A 16360-nucleotide genomic window follows, 5' to 3' on the forward strand; every position below is an offset into this window, starting at 1 on the left:
AAGTCACGAAGGGGACCAGGGGGACGGTAGATTACCACAATGAAGAGCTTGATAGGAAGGGCGACAGTGACAGCGTGGAGTTCAAATGCAGATCTGGCCAAGTGTTCTAGTGGAAGGACCTGATAGGACCACATCGGAGAGATGAGGAGTCCGGTCCCTCCTCCTCGCCCCGAAGGTCTAGGGGTGTGTGAGAATGAGTAAACAGTGGAAAGGGCAGCAGGAGTGGCAGAGTTCTCTGGAGTGATCCAGGTCTCTGTCAGGGCCAGGAAATGGAGGGTATTGAGGGACGCGTAGGCCGAAATAGAGTCTGCCTTTTTGACCGCTGACTGGCAATTCCAGAGTCCTCCCATCACTTCAAGGTCAGTGATGGCAAGGGTGGGTAAATGGCATAGATTGGATGGGTTACGACGCCGAGCAGAGGATCTATTGTGGCGTCGTCTATGAGTAGAGATTCTAACGATAATTGAAGTACGACACATAACTACAATACCGTGGCCTCTAAGGTCTTCCTCGAGGGACTCCCACAGAGAGACTCCCTTAGTCTTTGTTTCCCGGGTCTTGACTCCCACAGAGAGACTCCCTTAGTCTTTGTTTCCTGGGTCTTGACTCCCACGTCTTGACTCCCACAGAGAAACTCCCTTAGTCTTTGTTTCCCGGGTCTTCGTTTACTGGGTCCTGACGCTAAAGCTGACGCTACTAACACTTAGCCTTTAAATGCACATGGTAGCTCAGGCAGCCTTAGCTCCGCCCAGTCAATCAAGCCTATTGTTCACACCTTGTGACCGAAACTAGAATCAACGACCTTACTATCAACAACAACACAGCAAAAACCTGCACTGCAGAAACTAGGGTTAAAGTTAGTACAACCAATTGCAATGCCAAACACTATAATTCTTAGCTTCAAGACTCACCACAGCTAGATATGAGACGACCTTCTTAAAGACAAAATGTAATGTAAAAATACAGAAATGCATAGTTCATAATCACAAAGGTCATGAATACATAAGGGATAAAAACATGGTTCTTAGTTGGTTATCATTGTTGTCTCTTCTGTTATCTTGCAGAGAAACTCAGAATCATGACCCCACTGAAGGACACGGAGGCGCAGGAAGGAAAGGAGATTGTCCTGAACTGTGAGGTGAACTGTGAGGGAGCCAAGGCTAAGTGGCTGAAGAACGACGAGACCATGTTTGAGAGCAGCAAGTTCATCATGGTCCAGAGAGACAATGTTTTCTCTCTGAGGATCAAAGATGCCCAGAAGGCTGACGTGGCCAACTACTCCGTCATCCTGACCAACCAAAGAGGAGAGCAGGCCAAGAGTGCATGCAACCTCACCGTCAAAGGTCAGCACTGAACAAATGAACAACTGATTGATCTAGAGTATATAATCTGAGTCTGATTTGACACCCTAATAACATAATGATGTAACAGCAACAGTGTACTAACATAGTTATTTAACAGCCACAGTGTAATAATATAATGATAATACAGCCCCAGTGTAATAACACTGAGGATAACAATGATGTAACAAATGTATTAATAGCATTGTTGTTTGTGTTTTACAGAGGAGAGCCTGAGGTTTGTGGTTCCCCTGGAGGATATTGACACCCAGGAGAAGAACACAGTGAGCTTCTCCTGTAAAGTGAACCGAACAGGGGCCAAACTGCGCTGGATGAAGGGTAGCCAGGAGCTCTCCTTCAGCAAGCGCATCGTGTACCGGGCTGACAAGGACCAACACACCCTCACAATTAAAGACTGTACCCTGGCTGATGAAGGAGACTACACAGTGGTCGCTGGAGACAACAAGTCCACAGCAGACCTGATCATCAGCGAGGCTCCCACAGACTTCACAGCCCAGCTCAAAGACCAGACCATCACAGAGTTTGAAGATGCAGAGTTCACCTGCAAGTTGTCCAAGGATAAGACTGAAGTGAAATGGTACAGAGATGGACGTGAAATCCGAGAGGGACCAAGGTAATGGCTGCCACCACCTCAGGTTGTACTACAGCTGAATCATGTTTTGTTTGATGCACGTTTGCTTAACCATTCTACCCATTGCTCTACCAGATACACTTTTGGAAAAGATGGAAAGACTTGCAAACTGATAATCAAGGAGTGCAGACCAGATGATGAGTGTGAATACGCTTGTGGTGTGGAGGAAAAAAGATCCAGAGCCAGGCTATTTGTTGAAGGTGAGATACTCTGTGTTATTTACAGGTAACCTCTGCTAACTTTACGTTAATGAATACTTTAATCACCCTGTCCCTGTTTTGGTCTTTAATTCCAGAAACGGCAGTGGAGATCATCAGACCTCCCCAGGATGTGTTCGAGCCTCCAGGCTCCGACGTTGTGTTTGAGGTGGAGCTCAACAAGGACCGAGTGGAAGTCAAGTGGTTGAGGAACAACATGACTGTGGTGCAAGGAGATAAGTACCAGATGATGAGCGAGGGGAAGATCCACCGCCTGCAGGTGTGTGAGATCCGCCCTCGCGACCAAGGAGAGTACAGAGTCATCGCAAAGGACAAGGATGCCAAGGCCAAGCTGGAGCTGGCAGGTATGGTCCAAGCTTACAGTCTTTCTCCTCTGCTGTATTACGGCTAATACAAGTTTGTGATCTGTGTTGACCATGATCAATTGCTCTGCAGCTATGCCCAAGATTAAGACCACCGACCAGAGCTACGTGACTGATGCTGGCAAGCCCATCGTCATGGTGGTTCCCTACAGCGCTTACCCCAAGCCTGAAGCGCAGTGGCTGTTTGGGAGCAGCCCCCTGCCCAAGGATGACATTCACACATCAGCTGACAGGACAGAGTACCAACTCAAAGATCCCAAGAAGACAGACGAGGGACACTACAAAGTCTTCATCAAAAACAAACACGGCGATGGAGAGGCCTTCATCCACCTGGCTGTTGTTGGTAAATCAAATGAGATCAACCTGTCAGATCTTTTCACACAGGGAGCCAGTTATGTTACCTTGCAAGTAACCGGATTCATTAGATCATGATCACGCGAGAACCCATTATGCAGGCTTCAAGTTATTTGAACCATGGTGGTTCAGACCATTCAGCGTCCAATGAGGAACTATGTGATATACGTGATAGACAATGATATACGTTGATAGACGATGACAGACGGATGGTCTATGTCTTTTTTGAAAGAGCTTGCCGTTTTCTAGGAGAGCTTACCAGATGGTTCCGTGTAGCTAACCATCAGGCGCACCAGGTTATGTCCCCTTAAATAAATTTTTTTTGCCCCCTATCCTGCATACTGAATTCCGTCAATATTTTGCCTCTGAGCAAGAGCAAGTGGTCCCGTTGCAATGTTTACCTCTCTTAAAAATCTGATGATGATGATATTATTTTCCTGCTGTGTTGGTATAAGTCGCTCCTCTGTAACCGGCTATGTTTTCTCCCAGACGTGCCCGGACCGGTGAAGGGCCTCCAGGTGACTGACACAGCTGACGGTGAGGTGAGTCTTGCCTGGGAGGACCCAGAGAGCGACGGCGGAAGCAAGATTGTTTCTTACGTGGTGGAGAGACGGGATGTGAAACGTAAGACCTGGACCCTGGCAACAGACCATGCAGAGACCCCCGAGTTCACAGTGACCGGCCTCCAGAAGGAACCCATGTACCTATTCAGAGTCTGCGCTCGCAACAGAGTAGGCTGCGGGCCAAACGTTGAGACCGACAAACCTGTGCAAGCCAAGAATAAATTTGGTGAGTAAAGTTGTTTTAGTTCCCTGGGTTTTGTTTGGTCTACCGTAGGAAATTCACTGTTCTGATTGGTCTACCATGCAGATGTGCCCGAGGCGCCTCTCAACGTGCTCGTGAGCAAAGTCAGTAAGTTTGGCTGCACAGTGTCTTGGGAGCCTCCAGAGTCCAACGGAGGGTCGCCCCTCACTGGCTACGTCATCGAGCTCCGGGACCGCACCTCCGTCAAATGGTCCGCCGTCCAGGTGACCAAGGCAGACGAACTCAGCGCTATCATCAATGATGTCATTGAGAACAAAGAGTACATCTTCAGGGTGAAGGCTGAGAACAAGGCCGGTGAAGGCAAACCTAGTGCTGCGTCCCGACCGGTCAATATCATGGACCCCATTGGTAAGTGTCATGAGTGTCAGCATGACGTGTACCCTCTGGAACCGGCTGTGTAGTAGACAGCTCTGTAAGCCGTGTGCCTATCTATCTACAGAACGCCCAAGTCCGCCTCTGAACCCAGTTTGGCAGGACCAGAACAAAAGCTCAGTGCAGCTTTCCTGGGAGACCCCCACCAGTAATGGAGGTAGCATCATCACCGGGTACATCATTGAGCGATCCGAGGAGGGATCAAACAAGTGGTTGCGCTGTAACGCCAGACTTTGCCAGGACCTTTCCTACAAGGTACAAGTGGGGATGGTTTTCATCCTTTGTTGCTTCTGATTCTATTGGGAGTCTGTGACTTGAACAGAACAAAACCTCAGTGCATTCCCTAATCCCTTGGTTCTTCATTAGTCGTACTGTATATATCTAAGCTAGTTCTGGTGTTGATCTTTCAGGTTACTGTTCTGAAATATGGCACCAAATACAACTACCGTGTGTTTGCTGAGAACGCTGCTGGTCTCTCTGACCCATCCAACACCCTGGGACCTCTGCTGGCGGACGACGTCCATGGTCAGAACCAGAGACCAATGCCTACACCTTTTCATTTCAAGAACATTCCTAGAGTTTAAGTCAAAAGTTAGGCTGACTTTCACTCTGACACAAACAAATTACTGATAGGAACAGAAGAGACCATAAATCAGATAGTAATTTGATGTCAGTCTGATGTTTGCTCGGTAGGAGGAGAGATGTAATGTTTCTGTTTAATATCTCTCTCCAGTGGCTCCGACCATCGACCTAAGTGCCTTCAGGAATGGACTCGAGGTAATTGTTCCTCATTCCCTCACCATCCGTGTGCCAATAACCGGATACCCCATACCGACTGCAAAGTGGACCTTTGGAGACAAGGGGCTGACTTCTGATGATGAACGAGTGACCATGGTGACCAAGTCGACCTTCGTAGAGCTGGTGGTGACCCCTAGTTTGCGTCCGGATCAGGGCACCTACTCCCTGACGCTTGAGAACGATGTCAACTCCGTCTCAGGAGAGATTGAAGTGACCGTCATCGGTATGTCCAGCTGCACATCTTGACCCTTTCCGACTCTCTGCAGATCCTACAATATCTGCCAAGACCTTCTTAAAGTAGAGGGTTACCTTGTTTTTGGCTGCATACCAAAACCTGTTCCTGTAGTTTTTAGTCATGAATGTATGAAGAGTTCACTCATGGTTGTACCACAGACAGGTTTGTCAGGAATTCTCTATTAATCACGGTGTTGTGGTTTTCCGGTAGCTTCCCCCAGCGCCCCCAAAGACTTCAAGGTGCAGGAGGTGACCAGACAGCATGTCCACCTCATGTGGGAAGTCCCCGAACATGACGGAGGAAGCCCATTGACCGGATACCAGGTGGAGAAACGAGATATGTCCCGCAAGACCTGGGTCAAGGTGAGCTCACTCCCTAACTTACGAACTACCTTACTACCTGGTGGTTAGTGGGCACATTGTAACTCAGTTGGTAGCTAGGGCCCGGCTCCAGACTCACCACCAAACAACAAATGTAAACAGTGTAGATGGATGTCTGACCAAGGTGTGTGTGTCCCAGGTTGTATCAGGACTCCAGGACCAGGAATACACTGTGACGGATGTGATGGAGGGCAAAGAGTACCTCTTCAGAGTAACAGCCTGCAATAAGTGTGGTCCAGGAGAACCAGCCTACATCGATGAGCCGGTCAATGTCTCCTCTCCTGCCAGTAAGTACTCTACAGATACTAACTTTACAGATTCATCTCATTCTCTACTGAACCAAGACCACTAGGGCATTACGACCTGCCGTATGTCTCAGGTCTGTGTCTCATCCATTTACTCTGTGTCCCCTCAGCGGTGCCTGACCCCCCGGAGAACCTGAGGTGGAGAGACAAGTCTGCCAGTGGCATTTTCCTCACCTGGGAACCCCCAAAGTACGACGGAGGCACTGGCATCAAGGGCTACAACGTGGAACGCTGCCAGAGAGGAACCGATAAGTGGGAGCCTTGTGGAGACATGATGCCTGAGCTCAAGTACGTACTAAACGCACCTAACATTAAGTAACAGTCTAGTCTGGATTCTGGCCTATGGCTTTGTAGAGCTGAAGGTGCTGTGTGTTGTGTTCAGGTGCCAGGTGACTGGTCTGCAGGAGGGACAGTGGTACTCCTACAGAGTCAGAGCGCTCAACCGTCTAGGAGCAAGCAGACCCTGCAAGGCCACAGACGAGATCCTGGCCGTGGATCCCAAAGGTATGCTGGAAAACATTGAACCAGTTTACAGACTCTCCTCGGAGAAGAGTCTTCTTATTTCTTCCCTATTTTGCTTTTACATGAACTTCTGAGACATAACAGCAAACATAGGCTGTTAGCCTGTTCCACACTGCCTGCTCATGTCTCCTGTCTCTTCTGGCTCACCAGAACCTCCAGGGATTCAGCTGGATGCCAAGCTTCTGGCCGGTCTGACTGCCAAGGCTGGTAGCAGGATCGAGCTTCCCGCTGAGGTTACCGGGAAGCCTGAACCCAAAGTGAAGTGGACCAAGGCTGACCTGGTACTCATCAAAGACGATAGAGTCTCAATTGACACCAAGCCAGGCCATTCGACGGTCACCATCGCTAAGACTACAAGAGAAGACACCTCAACTTACATCATCGAAGCCACCAACAGCAGTGGACGCGCTACAGCCACTGTCCATGTTAACATTCTAGGTCAGCCAAATACCACTGGAAGGTCCAATATTACAACAACAGTAGTTAGAAGGGACCAGTCCTTCTGGAAAGTAGTGTCTTCTAAATGATCTTCCGCCCGCAGATAAGCCTGGTCCTCCGGCTGCCTTCGACATCTCTGAAATCACCAACGAGACCTGCTTCCTGGCCTGGAATCCCCCCAGAGACGATGGAGGCTCCAAGATCACCAACTACATCGTAGAGCGTCGCGCTGCAGAAAGCGAAATCTGGCACAAGCTTTCCTCCACTATCAAACTGACGACCTACAAGGCTGTGGGTCTGGTCAGTTTCAAAGTATACATTTTCAGAGTGTTTGCTGAAAACCAGTTTGGCGTTGGTACATCAGCAGAACATCCATCCATCATTGCCAGATACCCCTTCAGTAGGTTACTCACTCTTGACTACATCATGCAGTATACATACAGAGAGCATTTTGGTTGGATAGATGACATCACTACTACTTTTCCCAGACACTCCTGGAGCTCCTTACAAGCTGGAGCCCTCAGACATCGCCAAAGACTCCCTGAACCTGTCGTGGTACGAGCCAGACGAGGATGGAGGCAGTCCTATCACTGGCTACTGGGTGGAGCGCTACGAAGCGGACCATGACAAGTGGATCCGATGCAACAAACTGCCAATTAAAGACACCAACTACCGGTTTGTATGCAGCAGCTTGTTTCCAAGCAACATCATCAAACTGTACTCTGAGTGATTGCTCCTGCTGCATCTGATGGCTGATTGAAGGATGTAAAGGGGTTTTGGAGTCACGTTAAGTTTCTTCTACTGCAGGGTCAAAGGTCTTCCCACCAGGAAGAAGTACAAGTTCAGAGTACTTGCTGAGAACTTAGCTGGAACAGGGAAACCCAGCAAGGAGACTGATCAAATCCTGGTCAAAGATCCTATCGGTAAGACAACTGCTGAACTATTACCTCATAAATACCCGCTGGACAATACAATAACTACAGACCCTTTCTAGCTCAGTCAATAAAGACGCTGACAACTTATCATGCACTCAGAGTCATCCATTATATTTCATAAACACAGAACCTCAACATTTCCTCTTCCTATTGTTGTTAACTGAACCACTTGAGGTGTTAGTTGAACAGACTCTCAGGCATTCTCCGGGAAGATTAAAATGTTCCTCCCCCTTGTTCAGATCCTCCATGGGCCCCTGGTAAACCAACAGTGAGGGACGTGGCCAAGACCTCGTGTTTCCTCATGTGGACCAAACCAGAGCACGATGGTGGAGCCAAGATCGATGGCTACATCATCGAGATGCTGAAGAGTGGAACCACAGACTGGATCAGAGTTGCCGACGACATCAACCTCCTGGAGCACTCCCTCAGGGGTCTAATGGAGAAACAGGAGTACTCCTTCCGAGTCAAGGCCGTCAACAAGGCTGGAGAGAGTGAGCCCAGCGAGCCCAGCGACCCTGTGCTCATCAAGGAGAGACTCTGTAAGTCAAACTCATTCACTACAGCACAATACTAAATTATGTTTTCCATAGATGTTTACAACAGAGTATAAACATAATGCTGGTAACTAACTGCTGTCTCTCCCTAGCGCCCCCCATGGCTCCACGCTGGCTGCTGGTGGTAAGCATCAGCAGGAACAGTGCTGAGATGAAGTGGACGGCCCCTGAGAGGGACGGAGGCTCTCCCATCACCAACTACGTGGTGGAGAAGAGGGACGTGAGGAGGAAGGGCTGGCAGGCGGTGGACACCACGGTGAAGGAGCTCAAGTACTGTGTGACGCCCCTCAATGAGGGCTCCCTGTATGTGTTCAGAGTGGCCGCTGAGAACGCTGTTGGAGTCGGAGCCTTCTGTGAACTGGAGGACTCGGTTCTGGCCAAGGACACTTTCAGTAAGTTCAGCATAACTGAACAAATTAAAATGTTGAGGAACTAATTCATACTGGTTTGTTCCAAAAAGGAACCTTTAAGCCCTTGAGATTAAGGCCTATTGTTTCAGCATATTAAATTGTTTGGGTGTGTGTGTGTGTTCACAGCAACTCCTGGACCCCCTTATGCCCTGGCGGTGCTCAGTGTCAGTAAGAGACACGTGGACCTGCAGTGGGAGGCACCTAAGAACGACGGAGGCAGACCTATCCTCAGGTACCATCACTTATTATGGACCTCAGTGGACTGTGGAGCTGGAAGAGAATAGAATGACCTACTGGTCCGTGACTCAAGATCCCCCTCACAGATTATGTGAACTGTACTGATTCGATATGTTCCAGGTATTCCCTTGAGAAGAAGGAGAAGCTTGGGACCCGCTGGGTGAAGTGTGGTAAGACCTCAGGGCCAGACTGTAAGTACAGAGTGACCGACGTCATCGAGGGAACCGAGGTCCAATTCTTGGTGCGAGCTGAGAACGAGGCTGGGGTCGGACATCCCAGCGAACCTACAGAGATCATTACCATTGAAGACCCCACAGGTGTTCCATCACTTTCTCATCTATAGCCTCTCCCATAGCATGGCTGAGATACTCAGATACTTAGAGATAGATAGTAGATACTTTGAGTATGCATTAGAAACCAACACAATATTTACAGCTTGATCATATCTCACTAATACCAACTTAATGATTAAGTAAGTAGTTGAACATTAGTAGTTGCTGGTGCTTGTGATATTTAAACAACCTAACCCAAACATCTCTTCCCAGGTGTTCCATCACCACCCATCGCACTCCAGATCACTGGAGCCAGCCGGGATTTCCTGTCCATTGGCTGGAAGCCCCCAGAGAGGACTGGCGGAAGCCCCATCAGTGGCTACCATGTTGAGATGTGTGAGGCCGGGACGGAGAAGTGGATGAGAGTCAACTCCAGGCCTGTCAAGGAACTCAAGTTCTGCATCGACGAGGGAGTGGTAGCCGAGAAGGAGTACGTCCTCAGAGTCCGTGCCATCAATGCTGTGGGCGTGAGCGAGCCCTCAGACATGTCCGACAACGTGTTTGCAAAGGAGAGCGACTGTAAGAACCCCTATGAACACTTACACATCTGTACAGAACTTCAACATCTGCTCACTCTGTGTCTTGACCTCCACCTTCACCAGTGATGCCTTGTTATTATTTATCATTATTTTAAATTCTTCTTAGTGTGATTAATTTATGATGGGATCATCATCAAGTTGGCTGTTATCTGAGTGTGTTTTGAAACCAGGCTGTGTTTGTCAAGGCTTCCCCACCCTGGAGTTCCAGACCCTGGACCTGGTGGTGGTAGAGATGGAGAAGATGCATATCCCAGTGCCCTTCAGGGCCGTCCCCTCACCAAAGATCACCTGGCACAAAGATGGCAAGGAGCTGAAGGCAGATGAGCGTCTGGGCTTCAGGTCTGCTCCGCCGCTTCCCCTGTTATAGGGCTCTCTAGGGGCTAATCACCACACCAAACACATTGGACTGTTGGGGAGACTAGATCCATATCCAAGAGGAACCGGTTTAGTCACCCATAAATTCATACATACTGGTCAGGATCAATACAGAAAATACTATACAGAAAATAGAGCCAAACAAACCATTCCATACAACATAAATGCACCCAGATGCTTAAGACCATAAGAATCATAAATCAAAAGATACAGTATAATACAGTTTTAGAAGTCAATGTAGGTTGTGTATTTTGTGTATTTTGTGTGTTGTGTATTTACAGGAATAGGTTGAATTATTGTTTTGTTGTTGGTTTGTCTGAACAGGAAGGAGTACACCTCCTGTCACCTGGAGGTGGACAGCAGTATCCATGGTGATGCCGGACAGTACAAAGTTACTCTGGAGAACAAGCTTGGAGCCGCCAGTGCTGCCATCAACGTCAAAGTCATCGGTAAATCATGTCCCCTAACACATGGTTTCACTCCTAGCTCCATCTGAGAACCGTTGAATACCGTGAGCTCCTTCTAAAAGTATCATCATGTTTCATGTGCTCAGGTCTGCCTGGTCCTTGTAAGGCAATCCTGGCCTCAGAGATCACTAAGAGCACCTGCAAGGTGACCTGGGACCCTCCAGACTACGACGGAGGAAGCCCTGTTCTTCACTACGTTCTGCAGGTCAGATGGTGCCTCCTGGAGGCCTAAGGCTGAGAGGCGGCTCTATGGGTTATTTATGCCTTCCTGACCTGTCCGTCTCTCCTGACTACCTGTCAGTCACTCCTGGCATCTATCTGTCTGTCCTGAATCATATCTGTCTGTCTTAACACCTATGTGTCTTTCTGATCTGACACATATCTGTCTGTCTTAACACATGTCTACCTGTCTGTTTGTCCTGACACAGACAGTGTGTCTGTCAGTACTGTGACCCGTCTGCCTTCCTTGGTGTCTGTCCTCACACTTGTCCTGCTGTACGTCTGTCCTTACGCTTTTCTGGCTGTACGTCTGTCCTCACACTTGTCACCTATTTGTCTGTCCTCTCCAGCGTCGCGAGGCAGGCAGGAGGACATATGTCAACATGATGTCAGGGGAGAACAAGGTGAGCTGGCTTGTGAAGGACCTGATCCCCAACGGAGAGTACTACTTCCGTGTCCAAGCTGTGAACAAGATCGGAGGAGGAGAATACATCGAGCTGCGCAACCCAGTCATCGCACAGGACCAGAAACGTAAGGATGCTAGCATGTTGACCAATAGTGTTGTAAATGTGACCGAGCTCAGTATGAAGTACTGAAGATGCTTTGTGTTTCCAGACGTTCCTGACCCACCAGTGGACGTAGAGACTCACAACGCCACATCCAAGACTATCACACTAACTTGGAAACCCCCCATGTACGACGGTGGAGCCAAGATCATGGGCTACGTCCTGGAGAAGCTCCAGAAGGGCCTGGACAAGTGGGAGAGGTGCAACGACTTCCTGGTTCCTGTGCTCTCCTACACCGTGAGGGGCCTGACAGAAGGGAGGAACTACCAGTTCAGGGTCAAGGCTGAGAACGCTGCTGGGGTCAGCGAACCCTCTCGCAGCTCATTGTTTGTCAAGGCCTCCGACGCTAGAGGTCAGTAGTCCTCCATACAGTATATTTTATCCTGTCTGCTACATTATAACCTAGATTTTATAGTATTTATAATCCTGTCTGCTAACAACCTAGGTTGCATCGTATATATTATCCAACCTGCTACGTAGCAACATAGTTTGTATAGTATATATTATCCCAATTGCTACGTAACAATCTAGGTTGCATCATATATATTATCCTATCTGCTACGTTGCAGCATATTTTCTATAGTATATATTACCCTATCTGCTAATCAAGAATATAAGGTTCAACATATATCTTCTTCTTAAACGTTTTCATCACAGGACATAAAAAGTGTCCCTGAACCACAGCTTTGAAAACCCTGAGCACACTGGAATGATCCTTTATAAAAGAAAACCATCAGCAAATCAGCTCAATGTTCCATGCTTCATGAACCATAGTTTAAGAAACTTGGATTGGTTGAACACCAAATCATTAGAGTTGAATCTACAAACTGGTTGGTCTTTGTTTCAGATCCTCCCAAGGTGTTCCTCAGCGGCAATGTGCAGTCGGGTCTGAACATCAAGAGAGGCTGTGAGATCTGTCTAGAAGCCAACATATCCGGATATCCATACCCTCAGGTCACCTGGTACTGGAATGACCAGGTCATCAGACCAGAGGCCCTCAGGGTGAGGCCCGACAGACCAATCAAGAAGAAGGTTGTGAAGAGCCAAGTGGAGGAGAAGAAAGAGGAAGGAGAGAAGAAGGAAGAGAAGAAGGAAGAGAAGAAGGAAGGAGAGACCAAGGTGGAAGAGAAGAAAGAAGAGGAGAAGAAGGAAGAGGAACAGCCAGCAGAGGCAGAGCCAGAGGAGTCTGACTACCCCACCATCAACGAGCGTCTGAGCCTCGAAGACTGCAAGAGGGGGGAGTCCCGGATCATCGTCAAGGACACCATCCGTGGAGACCATGGAGTCTACACCATCACGGTGAAGAACGACCAGGGAAAAGCTTCTGCTTCTTGTGACGTCAACGTGCTTGGTAAGATCTGTTCTGTTCTTAAAGTCTGCTAACATCCTGTTAGCATCGTGTTTAACCACCCTTTTCTGCTCTGCAACAGATACTCCTGGACCTGCGGTCAACTTCCGCTTCGAGGAGGTAAGGAAGAACTATGTGGTCTGCAAGTGGGACACACCCCTGGACGACGGTGGAAGCGAGATTCTCAATTACACCTTGGAGAAGAAAGACAACTCCAAGATTGAGATTGGCTGGAGCTCAGTCACCACCACCCTGCGCGGCTGTCGCTACCTGGTGCCCAAACTCATCGAGAAGAAGGAGTACATCTTCAGAGTGGTGGCGGAGAACAAGTTTGGTGCTGGTCCGGCCTGCGTGTCCAAACCCCTCATTGCCAAGGATCCCTTCGGTATTACACACATAGTTTAATGTATAGAGGTGTTTTACTGATATATAACTCATGATATAATGTCAAATAGTTTAATATATGGAGATGTTTGACTGATATAAATCATGATATAATGTCACATTGTTTAAAAAAATGGAGATGTTTTACTGATATTTAACTCACGTCATAATGTAAAGTAGTTGTACCAGGTGTTGAACTGACCACCTTGTCTCCTTACCTCCTAGATCCTCCAGAGATTCCAGACAAGCCAGACATCGATGACATCACTGCCCACAGCATGGTGGTGTTGTGGAGCGAGCCCGCGGACAACGGCAGCCCCATCCTGGGCTACTGGGTAGAGCGCCGTGAGATTAACAGCTCCAAATGGGCCCGCGTCAACAGGTGTGGCCCCACACACACTGCAGAAAACACTGCAGAAAACATGGAGGATGCATACAAGTGGTACAGGAGATCTAAACACGTTTCCTCCTATGTGACAGGGACTTGGTTGCAGACACAGAGGTGACCGTGGAAGGCCTCATAGAGGGTCTGACCTACATCTTCAGAGTCGCAGCAGAAAACCAGGCTGGGCCTAGCAAGTTCAGCATCCCCTCTGACCCAAAGACTGCCCATGCCCCCATCCGTAAGTCCCAAATCTGCTGGAAGTTGGTCTATATTTGCAGTAACTAAGGCTTAAGTAACCAAGTTGCAGAAACCTTTCCAATCCTGAATCCTGTACTTAATCCACCAGACTATTTTAAAAATTGCCATGTCCCATTGTTTGTGTGTGTGTGGTTTTCTGCAGTCCTTCCTGGTCCTCCTGTTGCCAGGGTGATGGAAACTACAGACCACTCCATCGATGTAGAGTGGGATGCTCCCCTGGACAACGGTGGAGGAGAGATCCTGGGGTACCATGTTGACAAGGTCAGTCTCACCCTAGCTTCTCACAGGCCTCTGAGGACATCTTACTACTATAAAGTAGCAGGCCTGTCGCACCAGTTACTCAAGTAACTCATCTGCGCATGTGCCAAAGCATCCTGCAGCTCACACACACACACAGCACGCGCCAACGCATACATACACCGCAAGCACGCACATACACACCGCATACACACACTGCACACACACTCGCACAGGTAAGACCTTAGGTTTTTAAACATAACGACTCCGCCATCGACAAACACTCCTAGGTAAAACGTTCTGTCTATAGACTGTAGAAATTGCGATAAAGAAGGGAAGAGACAATTTCTCACCTCGACAAGGCTAAGCAACGGCGGGTCGTTAATTTTGTCATATAAAAACCGTTAAATTCAAACATCGCACCGACCGGCAGATCAACACATAAGTCACGTGATCTTAAAGAGACAGTGTCCCTATAACATAGAACGAAAACATGTCAATAACACAGTATGGTGAATTATGTATATAGAGTCCACCACAAGACTACACTTTGTTGCTCAAATGTAATATTTCTCTCCTCCTAGAGCCTCCCGGAATGTCTTTACATTTTGTTGCTCAAACTTAATAATACGCTCTTCCTTGAGCCTCCCCAAATGTCTTGCGATATTGATATCCCCCCCTCCCCCCTGCAGACTGTTTTAGTTCATTTATTTTTCTTATGTTTTGTGTGTATGCTATGTGTGACTGTAGGCTACTGCTGCCGGTCTTGGCCAGGACACTGGAAGAGATGTTTAATATCAATGATGATTATTATTTTCAACTAACAAATAGTAGTTGCATTGCATTTTAAAATGTCAATGCACTTTTCAGCCCTGAATAACAGTAAAACCTATTTAATAATTGATTTGCATGCATAGTATACTACACGTTCCATTGAACAAATACCCCCGTTTCCATAAATTGACTAATTGTGTGATGTAATCAAACGCTCACACACTAGCTGCTTTCAGACACTCGTGTAAGTCCTGATATTCTACTGATGGGCCTTATGTGTGAACAACATTTTCTGACATTTGTACCCTGAAGATCTCCTGAATAATACTACCCCTGAGGTAGTATTTTCTCCATAGGAAATGTAAATTACCTTATGTGAATGAGGAGTAGAAAAACTGTATTTCTCACACCACTTCAGTGGGCGTGTTGATGACGCTTCTGCATGTCATTGAGTGGCCCCCTAAATGATAATCAGCCTGTTGCCTTTTGTTCACTGAATGGTTAAAAAATATTTAAATGTTGGCACTGCTTTTAAGAGTCATTAGTGGTGAACGAATTTTATACGTTTTAAAATTATAGGCGAAATGTTATTATATTATGCGCTCAGAAATTTGTTACATTATCGACTGGGGTTTCCACATTATTGCTATAGATTAATTAGAACTAGAGGTAGAGCACACGCAACGCACGCGTGAAAACTTTAGTATATATAATATCTAGAACTTGTATCGAATATTGTCCCTTTTGCTTCAGACAGTTAGAATGTGATTAGTGATGAGACCATACCAATCATCTAACTAAACAGATTCAAGGAAATGTGTAGTATGGGTTTGATAAGCCTTCCCTCTTGTCTCCGGGCCTGTAGGCCATGGTTGGAACCAAGGACTGGTCCAGGTCTACAGAGCGACCCTGGAAGACCCGGGCCTTCACGGTCTATGGGGTCCGAGAGGGAGCCAAGTACATGGTCAGAGTTATCGCCTGCAATGCTGCTGGAGAAGGAGCACCAGGCTTCACTGAGTCTGTGTTCATCAGGAACCCTGCTGGTCAGTATCTCCAGTCACATCTTAGCAGCATGTCTGTCAGACGTTCTGTTTATTATTAGTGTTTGCTAATAATATGCTCTAATCCCCATCTGATGCATGCTTCTTATCCATAGAGAAGCCAGTCATCGAACTGGACCTGTCTGTGAAGAACGGTGTGGTCATCAGAGCAGGAGAGACACTTAACCTCCCAGCCACTGTCACAGGGAAACCTAAACCCTCCATCACCTGGGTGGTCAATGACAGCAAACCAGACAAGGAACGTGTGGAGATCCTGGAAGATGGCGACCAGAGCATCGTCCACATCAAGAACGTCCAGAGGAAGGACTGTGGGAAATACCTGATTTCTGCCTGCAACCCAAGTGGAACCAAGTCTGCCTGGGCCCGGGTGGATGTCATGGGTCCGTAGATACATCCAATCTTTTACATATATTATTATTGTCCTCACATCATAGCATAAGGATAACAACATTGGGATATTGGTATGAGTCCCTGGGAT

General features: G+C 47.7%; 1 protein-coding gene across 1 annotated transcript in view; it reads left to right on the forward strand.

The window, feature by feature from the left end:
• The window catches only part of ttn.2 (titin, tandem duplicate 2), a gene marked incomplete at its 5' end in the record, with an annotated part of 205553 nt that overhangs the window by 105538 nt on the left and 83655 nt on the right, over window positions 1-16360 (forward strand). Inside the window, 35 exons of the mRNA XM_079733755.1 lie at window positions 1065-1343; window positions 1566-1974; window positions 2068-2192; window positions 2288-2554; window positions 2646-2915; window positions 3416-3715; window positions 3797-4099; window positions 4191-4378; window positions 4534-4648; window positions 4857-5144; window positions 5367-5518; window positions 5676-5823; window positions 5952-6129; window positions 6224-6345; window positions 6514-6801; window positions 6905-7201; window positions 7290-7476; window positions 7609-7724; window positions 7976-8275; window positions 8383-8682; window positions 8827-8932; window positions 9058-9254; window positions 9483-9788; window positions 9994-10147; window positions 10508-10632; window positions 10737-10855; window positions 11220-11400; window positions 11485-11787; window positions 12283-12786; window positions 12866-13168; window positions 13393-13549; window positions 13648-13790; window positions 13953-14071; window positions 15687-15864; window positions 15978-16262. Coding sequence (XP_079589881.1) covers window positions 1065-1343; window positions 1566-1974; window positions 2068-2192; window positions 2288-2554; window positions 2646-2915; window positions 3416-3715; window positions 3797-4099; window positions 4191-4378; window positions 4534-4648; window positions 4857-5144; window positions 5367-5518; window positions 5676-5823; window positions 5952-6129; window positions 6224-6345; window positions 6514-6801; window positions 6905-7201; window positions 7290-7476; window positions 7609-7724; window positions 7976-8275; window positions 8383-8682; window positions 8827-8932; window positions 9058-9254; window positions 9483-9788; window positions 9994-10147; window positions 10508-10632; window positions 10737-10855; window positions 11220-11400; window positions 11485-11787; window positions 12283-12786; window positions 12866-13168; window positions 13393-13549; window positions 13648-13790; window positions 13953-14071; window positions 15687-15864; window positions 15978-16262 — 7812 coding nt within the window. The remainder of the gene's footprint in view (window positions 1-1064; window positions 1344-1565; window positions 1975-2067; window positions 2193-2287; window positions 2555-2645; window positions 2916-3415; window positions 3716-3796; window positions 4100-4190; window positions 4379-4533; window positions 4649-4856; window positions 5145-5366; window positions 5519-5675; window positions 5824-5951; window positions 6130-6223; window positions 6346-6513; window positions 6802-6904; window positions 7202-7289; window positions 7477-7608; window positions 7725-7975; window positions 8276-8382; window positions 8683-8826; window positions 8933-9057; window positions 9255-9482; window positions 9789-9993; window positions 10148-10507; window positions 10633-10736; window positions 10856-11219; window positions 11401-11484; window positions 11788-12282; window positions 12787-12865; window positions 13169-13392; window positions 13550-13647; window positions 13791-13952; window positions 14072-15686; window positions 15865-15977; window positions 16263-16360) is intronic.

This window comes from Pollachius pollachius (assembly GCF_949987615.1).
Source record: "Pollachius pollachius genome assembly, chromosome: 3".
Lineage (NCBI taxonomy): Eukaryota > Metazoa > Chordata > Actinopteri > Gadiformes > Gadidae > Pollachius > Pollachius pollachius.